Consider the following 18,887-nt stretch of genomic DNA (forward strand, 5'->3'; position numbering starts at 1 on the left):
GGGAGCGCGGGGAGCGGCGGGGAGCGGCGGGGACGGCGGGGAGCGGCGGGCACGGCGCGGGGCCATGCAGCCCCCGGCAGCCTCCCCCGGCCCCGCCGCCCCGGCGGGCGCCGAGCTGCTGCGGTGGCAGTGGCGGGAGGTGCAAGCGCCCTGCCTGGTGGCCGCCTGGATCCTGGTGGCCAGCCTGGCCAAGATCGGTGAGTGTCCCCTGCACCGTCCCCCGTCCCCCCCGCGGTCCCCCCGGCGCTCCGGGAGCAGCTGCGCCCATCCCCGGGGCCGGCAGGGTGGGCTGCGGCGTCCCCGGCGGGCGCAGGGGCATCGGAGGCGAGGGATGGCACTGCACACCGGGACACGGGTCACGGGGACAGATGGCCAGAACCTGGCTGGTCACCACCCTTAGCGGGGCTGCGGTGGCCAGGCACGACCCACGCCACATCCTCTGGCCCCGGCCGCGGGACGATGAGCAATGACAAGGTGGAAGGACAAGGCGGGGGCCCGGGCCCGTTTTCCCTGCGACGGCTGGGTGGGTGGGCGCGGGGCAGGGAGGGTCGGGGGGGAGCAGAGGAGCTGAGCAGAGGTGCCCAGCAGGGTGCCCCGTGCCCCGGCAGCTGGCACAGCACATGCGTCAGCAGGGCTGGAAGCTGTTTGATCCCCCCAGCCCCGGGAAGGGCTCCGTGGTGCCGGTGTTGGGCAAGACGTGTCCCCGGCAGCCAGGGGACGGGCCTGCGCCCGCGGTCCCCTTGCGTGGGTCACTCCAGATGTGCACGGCCTGGGGCTGTCGTGCTCCCCAGCACAGGGCCACGCAGCCGGGGGGAGGCTCCGCCGCGAGAGGCTGCGTGGGAAGGTGCAAGGAGGATGTGTGCGAGCTGCCGCAGGGCTCTGCTCCCCGCTGGCACCTTGGGTGCTGGGGAGGGGGCACCCACGCATGGGTGCTGAGCAGGATCGCCGGGGGGTTGCTCCCCCACAGTGCCCCTGCCTGCCGTTGTGGGCTCAGGGGACGAGATGGTGACCTTGAGGCAGCTTTCCTCCTTGGGGGCCCCACTGTGGGCACAGCCCTGGTGGCAGGGGTGCGGGCACCCTCATGGTTTAGAGCTGGCTCAAGAAATGTGGGTTTGGAGTTAGGCAGGGGAGTCTCCAAGCAGCTGGGGACCAGCAGCTCTTGGTACACAGGGAACAGCTACAGCCGTGACCACCAGCTGGCCTCTGCTTGTCCCAGGCATCATGGAAACCACCACCACGGACTTCATGCTCCTGTCTTCCTTGCCTTCTCGCAAGGGACACCTAAAGCATCACGAGGAATGAATTAAAGAGTGTCGTGAGCTTAAAAATACAGCCCTCTGTCTGCAGCTGTGCCACCTCCAGCTGCCGAGTGCATCCCTCCTACCTGCAGAAGATCAGAGAGACGATTCCTTTCCCTGGCTCTTATTTTCTTCTTTCAAACGCCTCCCCAGAGCTGCTCCCTGCACGGGTTCCCCTTGACGCACTGCCCTCACCGCCTTTCCCTCTGCCCTGGCAGTGCCAGCAGGTGTGGTGGGGCCTGAGCTGGGCTCATTCCCAAGCCCCCAGCCCCACCACACTCTTCCAGGCCTGAGGTGAGATGACGGCCATTCTCCCTCTCCATTTGGGAGACACAACCCTGATGGCTGGGAGCTCTGGGCTGCCTGGCTTAGCGCATCCGATGGGTCCGATGGATACTCGGATCCCAGAGTGACACCCAGACCTGGGGCAGGGCTGCGGGAGCCCACTGGCAGGGGTGTCCCTGGAGGTGGCACGTGCGGTCCCCAGGGTGCATGGGAGCCCACAGAGGAGCTGGAGCTGGGGCGGAGGATGCTGGGGTGCGGAAGGGGCAGCGCTGGCCGCGGCAGCCATGGACGCCGAGCGTAGGCTGGCGCAGAGGAGTTGTTGCAGTTGTGGTGCTGGGCTGCCAGCTCACAGCCCTGTGACTGCAGGGGAGGAAGCAGCCCCACGCCTGGGTGATGGGGAAATGACACTGCGGGCTCTGTTCTCGGAGGCGGTCATGATGCCGGGGTGCCCTGAGCCAGCAAACACCCGGGGCGGAGAAAGGCTGGCTTGGGTGTTGCCTTCCTGCACAGCAAGGCACCATCCGGGCTTTGCTGCTTTTTCCGTACTTGGTCAGAGCGCAGACCTGCTTGGACGGGATGTGGGGAAGAGGGAAGTGACGAGCATTGCCCCAAACATACTCCTCATCCACAGCTGCCCTGTGGGCAGGGGTTTGCCAGCAGGCAAATGTTTTTCCACCCAGTGGCATCCCCATGGGTGGCAACGCTCTCTTGTTACACCATCACCTCTGTCCCCAGCTGCCTGGGTCTCGGTTTAGGTGTTTTGCCATTTCCCAAGCACCAGAGGAGTGGAGCAGGTTTTGGCCCTGAATCCTCCCAATGGCAAATCCTGTATTATGGATGCCTTGAATGTGGATTATGGTTCTGAAGTTAACTCACATGTGGCTAAGTTACTGTTGCTGTGGGAACCTTTAATGCTGAAATCCTTGACTAGCGCGTGTAAAATTAGAGCTTGTTCCACCCGTCCCCGCTGGCTGCTCCCTGCAGCACAGAGCAGCTCCTGTGCTGTCATTTGCTTGGGAGGGTGGCAGCATCCACCCTCAGCCAAGGGAGTTTTGGGCAAGCAGGGTCTTTCCCATCGATGCTGCTCCCTTCTTTGCCCAAGTTTTTGGTTCAAGGGAATGAGTGATGGATGACAGCCAGAAGCAATGTCCTCATGTGCCCATAGCATGTCTGTGGATTGTCCTGGGTCTCTCCAGCTGGCCAGGACATATCTCCGCAGCACAGGGAGTGCAGATGGGTTGCCAGAGCGGGGACTGGGGATCTTGGCAATGCTCCCGAGTGTGCAGAAAGGGGCTAGATGCCTCATTCCCTTTTTGAAAACTTCAGAGCTTTGTTCCCGTGGGAGGGAAGTGGTTTCGCCGCCTGCCGCAGGCGCTGCGCGAGTGCTGTTCACCCACCGGCGCTGCCTTCACCAGGCTCAGGTGGGGCGAATGGGGCTCTGCTGTGGCTTTTGTGATCATTTAGCAGGAATTTGGCTGGGCTGGAGTTCAGCCAGCCCTTCTCCAGGCTGTGGGTTTGCTTGGAGGGCTGTAGTGTCTGTATTGCCACTGTCTCCGTGGCTGAACTGCAGCCCCTGGCAGTGAACGGAGGCAGCTGGGGGCGAGGGTGGATGCCCTGGGCTCTGTGGCTGGGCCGCTTGGTCACAGAGCTACAGCAGAGGGATGGCCCTGGGTGTTCTGCGGCTCTTCCCCCTGGAGGTGGTCGGTGATGGAGTTGCAGATCATGCCACCCCCGCGCTTGCCACTCTGCCCTTGCCAGCTGCAGCTTTGTTGCCGGTGCGTTATGGCAGGGGAGCAGTGCTGGCGCTCACCAGGATGGCGTGGACAGGGCTTACGGTGCCAAGGAGCAGCGCAGGTCACTGTGAAGGTCTCAACGAGAGGAAGAGGAGTCCTTAGCCTGTGTGGTTGGTGGTGGGCTCGAAGATGTGTCTAGTTAGGGACCAGATCTTTGACACTGAATTATCTTCTCTAATTCAGTGCTCAGCTGCAGCAAAGGAAAGCAAATCAGCTAAGAGGTGTTAGGAAAGGAGAAAGCAAGAACATCATGAGGCCACGATCTCAGTTCCCAGGGTGTCCGCATCTCAGGGGCACTGGGACCTGTTCCAGAAAGGACAAAGGACTGGGACAGGTTCAGAGGAGAGCAAGGGCATAGAGACATGGAAACCAATGAATGCAGCACTGCCCATTCCTGGGCTCCTCTCCAGGTCTATGCCACTGGAGACAGGACCCTGGGCTAGGCAGACCTTATGGTCTGTCCATGGGGGTTCTTAAGGAGCGAAGAAGCCGAGTGACCCAGGGTTGATGTGTGACCACAGCACAGCTTTCCTTCTGGTGGGATGACTTGGCACAAGCAATGGGCACCTTTAATCCAGCTAAAGGGCTTCAGGGACTGGGTTTGTTGGTGTTGGCAGCAGGGCTGGGCTTGCAGCCAAGTGGTGGCTCAGAGGCTGCCCTGATGTTCCTTGTACCTGCTGGGTGCTCAAGGACAGAGGTGTCTCTGGGAATACCTGGAAGGACCCACTCCCCAGGAGAAGGTTTCTTCGTGTGATGGCCAAGTCATACTACAGAGCTGGGTGGGATGTCACAAGTGAAGGCAGCAGAACTCAGTGATGGGGGGGTGGGCAAAACTGCTGTGACCAACAGCCTTTCTCCAAGCACTGCCCTTTTGGGGTAGCGAAAATACAGCACCCTACATGAGGGAGGAGAAATCTGCAGGGATGAGGCATTGCTCACCTGGAAGCTGGAATGATTTGGGATTACAGAGAACACCCTGGCCTTGGGGACAAGGCTGCCTGGAGGAGCATATCCCCTGTGCTGGCTGGTGTGACATCCTGCTGGCTTGTGCCTGAGCTGCATGCTCACTGCCACATTGCTGATGGGTGAATACCAGGGCATACTCTGCTTGCTTTAAAAAAAGATATCCTGTTCCATGGCAGTTTAAGATTTGGTCCAAATCTTGCGTGGAGTAAACTGATTATTCAAAGCACCTCTAAATCCATAGCTCTCGTGTGTCTGGTTTTTGCATGCAGGTAGGTTAGCCTGTGCTGAGGAAGCTTGTGCTCTGGCATGGAGACTGGCTTGTGCTGCAGTGGTTTGCATGCTGCTCCGTCTGCTTGCTCAGACGGCTGCAAACAAGGTCACCTCATCACCAGGGCTGAGCATCCTCGTCTCTGAGTGGGGTGACATGTCCCAGTGAACCAGGATGCCTTCGCTCGAACAGCAGCCAGCACTGCTTGTGACACTGTGGACGTGCTCGCTGGCTGCTTTTACACTTTTAAGTGCAGATACCAGAGGCCAAGAAAAGCAAAATGCCTGGCTGCTTGGCTTATTAGAGAGTGGATGAGGAGCAGAGGGAGGTCCCAAAGAGTCAGGGACCTGAAATCCTGGCCTGGGAGTTAGCTGGAAGGTCTTCTGTGCACACATGGCCACGAAGCAGCCTTAGGTGCTCCCTTGTCTTCCCCAGGGTCCACCATGCATCAGCCAACTCTTCTGTGGAGGCTGTGAATCTGGGATACCCTGTCCATGTGCCTGTTTGGCTGATGATCTCATTCTTCTTTTTCTTCTAGTTTTCCACCTGTCAAGGAAGGTGACATCCATTGTCCCAGAGAGCTGCCTTCTCATCCTGCTGGGCCTGGGCCTGGGGGGCATCGTGTTGGCCGTGGCAAAGAAAGCTGAGTACCAGCTGGAGCCCAACATGTTCTTCCTCTTCCTTCTGCCCCCCATCGTCCTAGACTCGGGCTATTTCATGCCCAGCCGGCTGTTCTTCGACAACATTGGTGCCATTCTCACCTATGCAGTGGTGGGCACGCTCTGGAACTCCTTCACCACTGGCACTGCGCTCTGGGGGCTGCATCGGGCCGGGCTCATGGGTGGGTGCACAGGACCACCCAGCTTGGACCACATCCCTAAAAGATGGGTTGGAGGTGCAAAGCATCCCCACATTCAGAGCCCACTGCCTGGCCCTGTCATGGATTCCCAGGAATTATAGCAGGAATGAGGTCCTGGCATCCTGGGAACGGTTCTCTGGCAGGACTGTCAAGTGTGCAGGACAAATGGGTCCTCTTGGCACTGGGCTGACTCATGTCTTTGCTATTTTTGTCGCCGACCTTGGGTAGCTTTGCTGGCTTGCTGCTGTGTTCCCTGTCCTCTGCTGGAGCCACTGGCCCTGGCCAGCGTTCTGAGCTCTCTTGAGCTCTGAGGAATTGCTTGATGCCAGGGATTGAGGTGCGGCTGCTGAGCCTCCTTTGGTACATACCTGCCAGCAGGGCAGCGATGCACCTGGGTGCCAAGAGGGACACGCAGGCTGTGCTCCCCTCATGTTGCAGCAAGGATGTGCTGAGCCCTGCTTCGCCTGGGGGACCCCAGAGGTCTGGGGGCACTCTCAGGCTCAGCCTGCTGCACTCCAACCTGGGATGCTGCAGCCAAGTCGCTGGGAGCAGATGAGGGACAGGCTTGTTTCAGCCTGGTGAGAGGAGCTCTGGGGCAGATGGTCTGCTTGAACTTGGTCCTTCTGTCCTAGCAGATCCAGGCGTCGAAGCTGGGCTGATGGATTTCCTGCTCTTCGGCAGCCTCATCTCCGCTGTGGATCCTGTGGCAGTGCTGGCTGTCTTCGAAGAGGTCCATGTAAATGAGACCCTCTTCATTATCGTGTTTGGCGAGTCTCTCCTGAATGATGCTGTCACTGTGGTGAGTTGCAGTTTGGGGGACCCTAATGTAGAGCCTGACATGGGCCAGGGGGCTGGAGTCCCCCAGGATGGGCAGAGGACGCAGGTGACATCCCCAAGCTGGGGGCAGACCCATGCCATGCTCTCTTGGTCTTTCCTCTCCTGGCCCTGGGGGACTGTGCCGGCTGGGATGAGCAGGTGACACAACCTGGCAGATTTGCGGCAAGTGATGCCTCTTCTGCAGGGTCCCTCGGGCCTGCAGGGGCTGCCCCTCTCAAGGCAGGGCAACACTCTGCCTTCCCCAAAGGATTTGCCTTGCCTGCAGGTGCTGTACAAGGTCTTCAACTCTTTTGTGGAGCTGGGCCCAGCGCACATCCATGCCACAGACTATGTGAAGGGGGTAGGTGAGTATGTGCCCCACCAGCCCCTCCGCCTTTTCCTCCGGTGTGGAAGTGGGCGGGGCACACATGGGTGCTGTCATACTGTGGGGTGGGCATTGAGCACCACGGCTCTGTCATCTCCATCCCGGTGGTCATGTGCTGGCTGTCGTCATAGGATGGCTCAGTGGGAACACAGGTGGGAGCACAGGGCTCGGCCAGCCCGGTGTGGTATGGCTGTGGGGCACAGGAGCTGGGCTCGCTTGCTTGTGGTGCAAATGAATCTTCTCCCCGCACCAGCATCCTTCTTCCTGGTGAGCCTGGGGGGCACAGCTGTGGGGCTGCTCTTCGCCTTCCTCCTGGCCCTGATCACGCGGTTCACCAAGCGTGTGCGCATCATCGAGCCACTCTTTGTCTTCCTCCTGGCCTACGTTGCATACCTTGCTGCCGAGATGGTCTCGCTTTCCTCCATCCTGGCGTGAGTACCAGAGTGTCCCTTGGGGGGTCTAGGAAATGGGGAGTGCAGTGCTGAGCAGCAAGAGGCAGCAAGCAGATCCACTCCTCATCCCACCATAGGGTCATGCCAGCTCCTTCTGCCCCTCTGCAGAGTCACCTTTTGTGGGATCTGCTGCAAGAAGTATGTGGAAGCCAATATCTCCCAGAAATCCCGCACCACGGTCAAGTACACCATGAAGACACTGGCTAGCAGCTCAGAGACCATTATCTTCATGTTTCTGGGCATCTCGGCTGTGGACACCTCCAAGTGGGCATGGGACACAGCACTGGTGCTGGGTACCCTGTTCTTTATCCTGCTCTTCAGAGCTGTGGGTCAGTCTGCCTTGCTGTACTTCTGGCTGATAGTACCCAGCCCTTTTCAGGCCAAAAAGTGGTATCCCCCAAGAAAGGCTGGGGCATGAGGCCAGCCACAGCTCCTGGCTGGTGTTTTGTCCCATGTCCAGGAGCAGGTAGGGCTCTGCCAGCATTCCGTCCTCTCCTCCTTCTTTGCTAGGTGTTGTCCTCCAGACCTACGTGCTCAACCGCTTCCGCCTCATCCCCCTGGACAGGATCGATCAGGTGGTCATGTCATATGGTGGCCTCCGCGGAGCCGTGGCTTTCGCCCTGGTCATCCTTCTGGACAGGACAAAGGTGAAAGCCAAGGACTACTTTGTGGCAACGACCATCGTGGTGGTGTTCTTCACTGTCATTGTGCAGGTGAGGATGGCCAGTGTGCCCTCCTCCTGTGCCACCTTCTGGCCCCAGAGCTGGCCTGGGGTGCAAGTACCTTTTTGCCAGTGACCTTTGGTCCTCAGTGCATCCTGGCACCCCATCCATCACCAGACTGGTGTGTAGGACCACTGCAGTGACTGTTGTGATGATGGGACTGTGGCCCATGTTGTTTCCCCATTGGCCCCTTGTTCTGGGATGGGCTCCAAGAGCAGCGATGGCATGTGCCTGGCCAGGCCATTCTCTTTACACAGCTGCTGATGGCCCCCGGCTCTGGGTCTCCTGCACCCCAGGAAGGGGAGCCCATGGGGCGGATAGGTGCGAGCCTAGGGGAAGGGGGACTGGGAGGGTACAACATGGTCACTGCCTGCCAGGACGCAGGACCATTGCCCAGGTCCTGACTGCAGGGGGTCGGGTTGGTAGGGGCATGCACGGTTGGCACAGCTGCTGTCCCCGGTCACTTCGTGCTGCTTTTGCTCCCCGTGCCCCAGCCATGCACCCTCTCGCCCTCCCAGTCTTTCCCTTGCCTTCTCCTGCTGTTCCAGGGCCTCACCATCAAACCCCTGGTGACATGGCTGAAGGTGAAACGCAGTGACCATCACAAGCCCACGCTGAATGAGGAGCTGCATGAGCACGTAGGTGCTGGTGCTGGAACTGGGGGCTGGGTAAGGGTGATGCACAGCCTTGGCACCCCTGGGGCACCCACAGCCTTGCTACTGCTCTCACCCTCTTCTCCTCGCTCAAGGCCTTTGACCACATCCTGGCAGCGGTGGAGGACATCGTGGGGCACCATGGCTACCATTACTGGCGGGACAAGTGAGTGTCTTAGCCAGGATCCTCTGCCAGCCATCAGGTGGATGGGGGACACATGCCAGCCATGGGGATATTGCAGGGTCCCCGCTGGATGACACCCCTGCTGCAGGCAGAGCAGCAGGACCAGGAAGGCTGTATGTCTATGTGTCAGTCCATCTGGAAGGGGACCATCTGGCTGCTGTTGCGCAGCGGACCAAGGTCCCAAAAGCATCCCAGAGAGAGGTTGGGCAGGTGTGGTTGGGGGTGCTGGGGGAGCTGTCATTGCTTGCCCATGCCAGCACTGCTGGAGGGCTGTGGCATGTCCATGGTGGTGGTGATGGCTCTGTGTCTCCCCATGGATGGAGCTGCTCCGAGCGCTGAGGGGGGAACAGCCCTGTTAAAGCCTGGGCAGTGTTTATCTGCAGCACGGTGACAGGAAAAGGATGCAAAGAGCCTGTTTCCTGGAGGGGAAGCACTCCAGCGGGGCAGCCACACCGGTCCCAGTCCCGCTCCCATCCCATCACCTCCAACAGACCCGCTGGTCTCTGGCTTCCCCTTGGGCAGAGACAAAGGGTCATTGTGTCCCTCCTACTGTCCCTGGCAGCGTCTCCCTGAGGAACAGCCGGGTCCTGCATGCCCAGCCCGCTTCCGCCGTGCTTTGGACACTCAGCCTTGCGTGGGTCCCTGGCCACGGTACCCTGTTGGGAGTTAAACCACCTGTGTTTTCGTCTCGTGGCAGGTGGGAACAGTTCGACAAGAAGTACCTGAGCCAGGTCCTGATGCGGAAATCTGCCTACAGGCTGCGGGACGAGATCTGGGATGTCTACTACAAGCTGAACATCCGTGATGCTATCAGCTTCGTTGACCAGGTAGGGGCACATGGTGGGGACTGGGTGGCAGGATGGCCCTGACAGGAGCTGGCTGGCTGGGGTGGTGGCCCCCCACCATGTATGGCCACACATGTACCCTCTGGCCAGGCAGTGGGGACCCCCCAGCCCAGCTGGGTTCTGGTCGCCCTGATGCCAGCCTTGCCCTTCCACATCCCAGGGTGGCCATGTGCTCTCGGCTGCCAAGCTGGCGCTGCCTTCCATGCCCAGCCGCACATCCATGTCGGAGTCATCGGTCACAAACCTCCTGTGAGTACAAGCGTTCCTCCGAGCCCCTGGGCAGACCTCACTGGACTCCCCATGGCTGCCCTTTTCCCTGGGGGTGGGTTGTGCTGGGGCTGGCAGGGGGCTGGCAGGATGCAGGCATGGGGTTCAGCCCCACCATCTCCATCTCCTCGCCAGGAGGGAGAGCGGGAGCGGCGCATGCCTGGACCTGCAGGTGATCGACACGGTGCGGAGCCGCCGGGACAAGGAGGATGCTGCCATGCACCATGTGCTGCGAGGGAGCCTCTACAAGCCCCGCCGGCGGGTGAGCCCTCCCTGGCCGTGGTGTGCGGCTGACCCCGAGGGTAGCAGCACTTACAAGAGGATGCTCTGTGGGGCCAGCTGCTCACCCTGTGTCTCTTTGCCTCTCCCTCGGCCAGTACAAGGCCAGCTACAGCCGTCACTTCATCTCTCCAGATACACAAGAGCGCCAAGATAAAGAAGTCTTCCGGCAGAACATGAAGAGGCGTCTGGAGACCTTCAAGTCAACAAAGCACAATGTCTGCTCCTCCAAGAACAAGGCCAGGCTGAAAGAAAAGGGCAGGAAAAAGGCAAGCGTTCCCCAGCCTCCTGCTCCTTTCCTAGTTCTGAGATTTGGCCTCCCACAGGATGCAGGCAGTGAGGTCCTGTGGGGTGTAGGTGAGGTGCTGCAGGGCATTGGCAGCTCCAGAGCCAGCGGGGAAAGCAGCTCATCTCGTCACAGTTCTGTGTATGCCCTGTGAGCAGGCAGGTGTCGCATGCCCTTGTGTGCCCCCCATGCCAGCACTGCTGTGGGGTGGTTCTTCCCTGGGCAAAGCAGTCCCAAGCCCCAGAGGACCCCCACGTTTGTTTTCCAAGAGCACTCAGCATAATGCAGGTCCAGGTTCAGAAGCATGGCATTGAGCCTTAAATTGAGCCTTAAGTGTCTTCTCTCATTTGGAGGCTTTTGCATGGCAGTGGAGCTCTTTGTTGTAGGGCCATGAAAGCACGATGCCTAAGGACTAGGAACCACTGACTGCCAGCTGCCATCTAGCTGGGGTGGGAATCTGTGTCCCTGGGGTCACCCTGGCTTGCAGGTCCCCTGGGTTGGGGTTAGGGGTTTGCATGGGGCAGGTCCCAGCTGGTCCCTCTTCCTTCACAGAAGAACATCTCTTTAACCAAAGAGACACCCAATGGGAAGACGCACAGAAACATCCCCTGGCAGGAGGCGGGTAAGGCCGGTGGCAGGTGACTTTTTCAGGTCCTGGCAAGGTGGGATGGGAGCAGTGTGTCTTCCCACTGCCAGCTGAGTGGCATGTCAGCACCCGGGTTGTGCTAGCACCAAGTCCTTCTTCCATGGGTGCAGTCCTTCCCCCACAGGGTAGCCCATCCTTCAAACCAACTCCATCCATCTGGCTGCAGCTCCTGTCCTGGTGATGGTCAGTTCAGAGGAGGAGGAGAGCGATAGCTCGGAGACAGAGAGAGAGGATGACGAAGGGATTGTGTTCATCGCTCGAGCCACCGATGAGGTTCTGCAGGGAAAGACAGCTCCTGGTAGGCACCAATGGTCCCATGCAAGGGCAGCTGCCATTGGGTAGCTTGTCCTTCCTCCACCTGGGGAGCCAAGTTGCCTTGGCCTGGGCAAAGCCAAAGTCAGCAGAGCATGAATGGGAGAATCACTGCTCTCTGTGGCTCTGGAGGCAGGGCAGAGCCTCCCCAGTGGCTCCTGCTTCCCTGGGCTAGCTGGCCATTCGATAGTGGTTGGTTCTGCAATGTTTGCAGGGCCCAGGAAGAGAGCAAGAGCTGTGCAAGATGCCTCTCACTGTCCCTTCTTCTGCATCCCCAGGCAGCCTGGACGTCTGCCCCAGCCCCTGCATCATCCCACCATCGCCCACCTTGGCAGAGAAGGAGCTTCCATGGAAAGGAGACCAGGCTGATCTGGCTGTTTATGTCTCCTCGGAGACCACCAAAATCGTGCCAGTGGATATGCAGAAGGCGTGGAACCAAAGCATCTCCTCCCTGGAGAGCATCGCTTCCCCCCCAGGCATCGAGAGCGGACCTCAGCACCGGAGATTTGCCTGCCCTGTGCTGGAGGAGCAACCCCAGTCTGCGAGCCAGGCGATGCCAGAGCAGAGCTCCTGCTTCCAGTTCCCCAGCCACATCTCTAAGAGCGGCCGGTCGCAGAGTGACAGCGGCCCCGATGGTGCTGAGCAGCAGGAGCTGCAGCCTTTGATGGCCACAGAGGAGCAGGGCAGGGTGCTGCCCCCCACCGCAGAGCCCAGGTGGCTGATGTTCAACAGAGCGAGCCACCTCTGAGGCACACTGTGGATGGGGAAGGGGCTAGGGGCTGCGACCGAACTGTGACCTGCTGACCGCTCTGCTGTCTTGCATTGTAAAGCTTGTGTGTGTCTCCATAAACGCCAGGAGCAGCAGGAGAACCCAGTAGTCCTCCTGGAGCTGCACTCCAAGGTGGGCTTTGGCTATGCACCTAGTGATGCAAAACTGGTTGATAGTTGGACTTTGTGCTGCAGCAGCAGGTACCAGCCCCATCCACCCACGGAAGCACAGACCCAAACTTCGTTCTTCCTCTGTGGTCCCTACACATTTCTGAAGCTGGGAGACCAGAAATGTTCCTCCCAGGGCTGGGATCCCAATCAGACTTGATCCCATCAGGGCTGTGCTGCCCTGAGGTGCAGGGGTGCTGGCTAATGGGCTGTGGCTCGTGAGTGTAGGAGCATGAGCTGATCTCCAGCCTTGCTGTGAGTAGGAGACCTCTGGGGAGAGGGCTGGGAGTGGCATCCAGTGCATGAGAGCCCATCCACACCCACCGGCCGAGCCGTTGACTTCAAGGCTACAGTGCTAGTTCCTCACAGCATGCACAGAGCTCAGCCAGGAGGCCCCCTGCCACGGCAGCTCTGCGTTCCCCAGGTTATGGAAGTACCACAGAGGCAAGGCCGTGACCTTCTCAGGACTGGGAGCAGTGCTCCTGGGGTTTGGCTCCACCAGGAGCCAGACTGGTGAACCTGTACGCACAGGGACTGCTCTAGCAGCCAACCTGCTGTGCCAGCCTCACACCTGTTGTCTGGATGTGTTCCTGATTAGCTGAGGTGTTCAGCTTTCTGGCTTTGCTAGGAGGTGGCTGCCCTGCACAGCACCCTTGGCATTCATCCTGCCCATATCCCAGTCCCTCCAGTTGCCTGGGGCCCATTGGCTGGGAGGGCTGGTCATGGTGCAAGGAGTGGAGCGAGCAGCAGGTATGAATGTACATCAGGAACAGAGGTGATGGGTGAGAGCTGAGTGCATCTTCAAAGGTCTGTCCCCATCACCTGCCTCCCAGCCACCCCTGGTCCCTCCTGAGAGGGTGGTGGGACCCAGTGACAATGGCCCACACAGTGAATTTGTCCTGCTATGACCCCAAGGGCCAAGAATTGCTCCCTGAGAACGGCTCAGTACACAAGAGCTCAGCATGGCAGCTGGCCACTGGCAATGCAGGAGGGTTGGGGATGCTCCTCTTAGGGAGGAATGGGGACTCAGTGTATTAATCCCCCAAAGCAGGTAAATAACTGTTCCAGCTATGTGGGCATGGTGAGACAGCAGGTGTCAAGGGGACACTTACATGCACCAGGTGAGTGAGCCCATTGTGGGGCCAGTGAGCTGGTGGCACCCCCGGTACTGTCAGCCAGGCTCTGCAAAGGCCGTTCTGCTCTGTAACTGTTTCACCAGATGAGCATGAGACTTTTAAAAGGTTTTTATATAGTTTTGCATTTCTGGTATGCCTTATTCTGGATTTGATTTCTGATATTGGGCCATACTAAATCTCTAGCTGGGTCAGTGTTTTCCTTAGCCTTGGGCACCACAAATGACTCAAGACTTAATATCTTATTTGCAAGAATATTGTTTTAATGTGAAAATATATGCAGAGTATTTTGTAATGTTCAATAAATCGGAGTTGGAGCAGGTGTTGCAGTCTGGTCTGCTTCTGGGAACCTCTGCAGCTCCTGGTTCTTGCAGCTCCTGGTTGGTTCTCCCTCACAGGCACCACGTCCCTGTGCCTCTCTGTTCTTCTCCACCCAAGGCCACAGCCCCCCCTCTCAGACTCAACGTGCCTAACTAGATTTCCTAGTTTCGATAATATTTGTGGAAAATATGAAATTCTTTCCAAAGAGAAGCTTGCCTGCAGCCATCATTAGGCCATGCCACAGGGAGCAGCCAGCAGAGGCCAGCAGGGATCTGAGACCTGGCTGCCCGGTGTCGTGGCTGCCTGCAAGGCAGCAGAGTGCTGGGAGCCTAGATCTTCCCGTGGCCCTGCTTCCTCTCTCTTTGCCAAAAATATGGTTCAAAAAGGTCTGTTTCAGGGTCTTCTGGATCACAGGAATCTCCTTGCATCTGTGTGTACTGGCTTTGCTCTTCCTTCAGTCTGCTGGCCCCACTCCTAAAGGAGACTCAGTGTGGTTCCCTTGACTCACAAGATGGATGTTTGGCTTGTATTCAACCTGGCATCTACCACCACCCCTAGGTCCTTTTTGGCAGGTCTCTATACAGCTCCTAGCCTTGAGTCCCAGTGGAAGCTCTTGTTCCTCCCGGCACTCCCCATCTGCCCTACGTCCTACCAGCTAGCAATGCTGTCCAAGCCATGCTCTGTGTGCCGGACCTCAGTGCCAGCATCTCCTGCAGACACAATCACCTTGGCAGTGCAGCAGGTCATGTGGGCCAGGTTGTCTTCCTGGAAGTGGTGGATCTGTGTAATACAGATCCTCAGAGGAGGGAAAGCAAATGTCTCTGCTTTGGGAAGCGCTGGGGCTAGTTGCTGCTCTCACATGGCTCTCTAAGCTTAGCAGCTAATGTGTGTGCAGGCTCTTCATGCCACCAGCGAGCAGCTTGGAGCCTCCTCTTCACACCCTGGACCCCAGCCATGTTGTGGCCACGGATGGTGGCTCCTACTCCACCTTTCCCCACAGGGTTTTATCAGTATTTATTCTCGTACTCTCTGTATTTCACTTTACAGGGAGAGATAGCAGGCAGCATCCTGCCTGCACAGGACTGCTCTGATCCTTCCAGCACAGCAGAGAGCTGTCTTTTTCAGCCTAAAAATACTAAAGTGCTTCAGTGTAAAAACACAAGAACTGAGCCAAACCATGAACACATGTGCCTAAACCTCTGCTTCTCCAGGGCAGAGTAAGGCACAACCAAAGGAGCTGCTTGTCAGGCTGTAACCCAGAACGTACAACCCTCTGACTGTTATTATAAGCAACCCCATCCCAGGAGCTGCCTGACTAGCGCAGACCCATCATTTTGCACGCAGGCTTCTCCTTAGAAAAGCCTGCCATTAGATCTGCATGTTTTTTCCACAGTGATTTACTTTTTCCAGTGCTCAGCTCCTCCAGTCTCTTCATGGTACCAGAACTTGTGAAGTCAGCAGGGATGTAAGCAGCTCTGGTTACAGGGCATCAGCTGGATGGAAGAGCCAAGCTGTGGGCGATGAGTTGGTGTTGGCCATCTCCAAAGTCAGCTAAGTAGCAGTGTTGCACAGTCATCTTAAAATGACCACCTTGCCATTGTACAATGCATGTTGGAACATCATGTAAATTCTAGGCTGGAAGGGGCTCAGGAGGTCTACAGTCCAACCCTAGCTCCATGTGGGGCTGGTGGCAAAGCTAGAGCAAGGTAGCTCAGATCCCTGTCCTGTTGGGTATGGAGGGTCCCCAAGGATGGACGTGTCACCACCTCCCTGTTCCAGAGCTGCACCACAACTGCACTAGTCTTGCGCAGAATGATTTTCTCCTTATGCCCAGCAAGCATGTCCCCTGGTGCAGTTTGTCCCTGTTGCCTCTTGTTCTTCCAAGTGTGTCTCTCAGAAGAATTGGGCTCTGGTTTCTCTGTGACCCCTCATGGGTAGCTTCCTTCTTTGCCTTGTCTTCCTAAAGTTGGTTCTCTCTGACATATACATATGCATATACATATTTCTGGGGAGCCCCAGATTGGAGCTAGTACCCAGCTGTGTCTCACAGGTACAAAGCCAAGAGGAATAATAATTCCCTTGAACCTGTCAGCTTCATGTTCTCCACTGCAGCAAAGGTGCTGTTGACTCACAGGCAACCTTGTGTGATTTTTCATTCTGCTCTATTTCTAGGGCATTTCTGATGTCCTCGTGTGATGTTTTCACGATGGCCTTATACAGGCACAAGCAGTGGGAAGCTAGTGAATGGGGTCTCAGCTTCTCACCTCTCACGTGGCCCCAGCAAGTGCAAAGCACGGCAGAGGCTTTGGCCATGCTCACATTTGCATACAGAAAGCAGGAAGGCAAATGCAGGAGAATTCAGGAGGGGTGGTCACTCTGTATCTGGTACACACATTTTGGAGGCATGGTCTGTTCTTTGCTCCTTCCTGCTCCTGTCCATCTGTTCAGGTACCCATCTCACTTGGATACAAATGCCTTCCCACCATTTGCAGCCATCCCTGCTTTCGCTGGAAGCCTCCTCTGCCTGCTGGTGAAGGGAATGATTCATTTTCACTCTGGCATTACCTCTGAAGGTGTGGATGCCAGCCCTGGCCCAGGTCTGCCCCACTGCGCTGGCTGATGAAGTCACAGAGAAATTGCTCAGCTGAGCTGTCTGGGGCCATAGAGCGGGTGGCTGGTGATGGAGCCGGGATCAGTCGGCAGCTAGGGTGGATAATGAGGAACAGATTTGCGCTGGGCAGTGGTTCCCATGCTACGTTCCAGGGCAGAGTGGCTGGGATGGGAGAGCCTTTGTGCTTTGCGCTGCGTCCCTCCGGTGCGTGTCGAGCCAGTCTCTTGGCTCAGCTGTGTCTCCTTGCCGTTCACTGGTGGTGAGTGTCCCTGGGCCCCCCCCAGAGCCGGGGACCCTCTCCAGTGGCTGTGCCACCCGCCAGGCTGCAGGGCTGGCCAGGAGGCTTTCCCCACACCCCGGCTGCACAGCGGAACAAGCTGCAGCGTGGACTGGCTGGGAACAGACCAGAGCAGTGGGATCTTTAGGTCAGCAGCAGCTGGGTGGGGTGATCCACACCCCCCTTCGTGGTTCAGATTTTCCTGCTTTTGCCTGGAAGAGCAAACGTGGCTGTGGGACTCCATGCTCCGGAGGACTGTATGGCCAGACTGCAGCTCCCGGGGATGGATGTCAACATAGTGAGAGCTTTGATTTTACAAGTACCCCAGATCCTAGAGTTGTGATCTTCCCTGCAGCCGAACAGAATGATTCATCACAGCCACAGGGAAGGCAAAGATCCCTGAAGAAGCTGCCTGGGCTCCTCTCACCTCACCTTCTCCTGGCATCTGCTGCCACGCAGCCAGGCTGCCCTAAAGGTAAATGTAACCTGTGGCGGGTTAGTTGGAGAGGGAGGATGCTGAGGACACTCTGGGGAGGTAGCCACCAGTCCAGTTGGTCTGGTCTACACAAGACCACAGGTTGTCCTGAGCCTGTGGGCAGCCCAAAAAGAAGGACTTGGAAAGGCCGTGGGGTACTGGTAGAGACCAGACTGTGGAAGGTGTTTGTGCTTTCCTCTCTCGCAGTGATGCGGGGCAATTCGCTGCCTTGTGCACAAGCTTAGCCTCCTGGAGCCCAGCTAAGCCCATACTGTTGGAGAGCCCGCTAAAGCTTTGCTTTGGCTCCTTGGCTGCCTGGGGGGAAGCTGTTTTCTGGGCTGTGCACACACTTGGGGCCTCGCCGTGCGTGGGTCCCCAGCAGCTTTGGTGCTCTCAGGCTCTCACAGGCAGATGGATGGATCATGGGGTGAGAGCTGCTGTGAGAGCCCTCCCCTAGGCATGGCTGGTGCCAGGACCACCTGAGCATCACTCTTTCAGGGATCACCCCCTCAGGATTTCTCCTGGACACTTAAGGTCTGGCCTGCTTTCTCAGAAAGCCCCATCTCCCAGGGCCAGGGTGTTCTCTTGTTTACCACATATGTGCACGTAGATACACATATTTTCAGCAGACACCCCCACCCTCTCCTGTTTATGCATAAAGCTGGCAAAGGCCTCAGAAAGGTACTCCAGAAAGATGGGGGGGGATAGGAAAACAACTGGGACCAAGAACTACGATGCTTGCACAGGCTGTGGCGCGGGGCTGGCTGAAGGGAGCCGGCCAGCTTCACCTGGCGTTTGCTGGGCGAGCAGGCTGGCCGGGCTAATGCCACAGGGCAAATCCATGCCCCCTGCCAGGCTTGCGCTGACCTTTGTGTTCTCCTGCTGGGGAGCAGACAGAATTGTTTTGTTTGATTTCCACCAACACCACCCCCCCACCCCCCCTTAGCAAAAATAGCTTTTGAAGCAAACAGGAAATTACAGACTAAAGAGTGCAATAGTGAGAAAATTCTAGCAGCTGCCTGGTTGTGCTGGCATTTGTCCACAAATCCTGCTCCAGGTGAGGTGTCGCTTGACCGCAGGCAACCAAATTGCCCCGGAGGGCCAGCAGGCGGGGGGACCGTGCCCCCCTCGGCCTCGGGTAGCCCCGGGCCGGCTGCCTTGGGAGCGGGGCAGGGGGCGCACACACCGCGGAGGCTGCCGCTCGCAGGCTTTGCGGGGCGGAGGGGCCGCCGTGCCCGTGCCGCTGCGGGGCTGCACCCGGCGGAGCCCCGGCCCGGCCGCCCGTTACCCCGGGCCGTGCCTGAGGCAGCGGGGAGCCCGCACGGCGCCACCGCCAGGTGTCGCCCTGCGCCGAGGCCTCGCCCCGGGCCGGTGGGGCTGGCACCGCGAGCGGCGCCAAGGGCCCCGCGTTTCCACGAAGGGGTGGTCCTAAGGGGAATAAAATAATATATATCTATATATACATATATAGATATATATGGTAGTTTGTGGTGCCGGTGTGGCAGGGGAGCTGCTCACCCCATGCACGGCTGCGCTGTGCAGGCTGGTGCTCTCAGTGAGCCTCCGGCCAGAGCTTCCCCCCCCAGGTGCCTTCATCTCACCCAGCAGCAGGGGCTGCCTTGGCCGGGGCAAAGAATGACCCAAACCCCAAAGTTTTTTTTAAAGAAACAAAGGAACCCTACAGCAAACCCCACGCAGCTGGCCCTGTGTGGGCTCGGAGGCGGTGAGGGGGCTGCGGCCGGGGCTCAGGGGGCTGGTTCTGCTGGGCGCTGGATGCCCTGTGCCGCCAGGAACACCTGGGGTCGGGTGCCTGGTGAG

At 58.4% G+C, this 18,887-nt stretch overlaps 1 protein-coding gene across 1 annotated transcript; it reads left to right on the top strand.

Annotated features, from left to right (window-relative positions):
• On the top strand, positions 1–13,707 carry SLC9A5 (solute carrier family 9 member A5). The gene is made up of 16 exons (XM_055818643.1): positions 1–197; positions 5,149–5,451; positions 6,105–6,268; positions 6,572–6,650; positions 6,924–7,101; positions 7,231–7,451; positions 7,633–7,835; positions 8,393–8,482; positions 8,593–8,663; positions 9,379–9,508; positions 9,687–9,775; positions 9,929–10,055; positions 10,171–10,341; positions 10,911–10,980; positions 11,171–11,302; positions 11,595–13,707. The coding sequence occupies exons 1-16, from the start codon at positions 65–67 to the stop codon at positions 12,062–12,064; spliced, it is 2,631 nt and encodes an 876-aa protein (XP_055674618.1). The 5' UTR covers positions 1–64; the 3' UTR covers positions 12,065–13,707.
• Positions 13,708–18,887: the final 5,180 nt, after the last annotated feature.

The sequence above is a fragment of the Falco peregrinus genome, chromosome 14 (genome assembly GCF_023634155.1).
Source record: "Falco peregrinus isolate bFalPer1 chromosome 14, bFalPer1.pri, whole genome shotgun sequence".
NCBI lineage: Eukaryota > Metazoa > Chordata > Aves > Falconiformes > Falconidae > Falco > Falco peregrinus.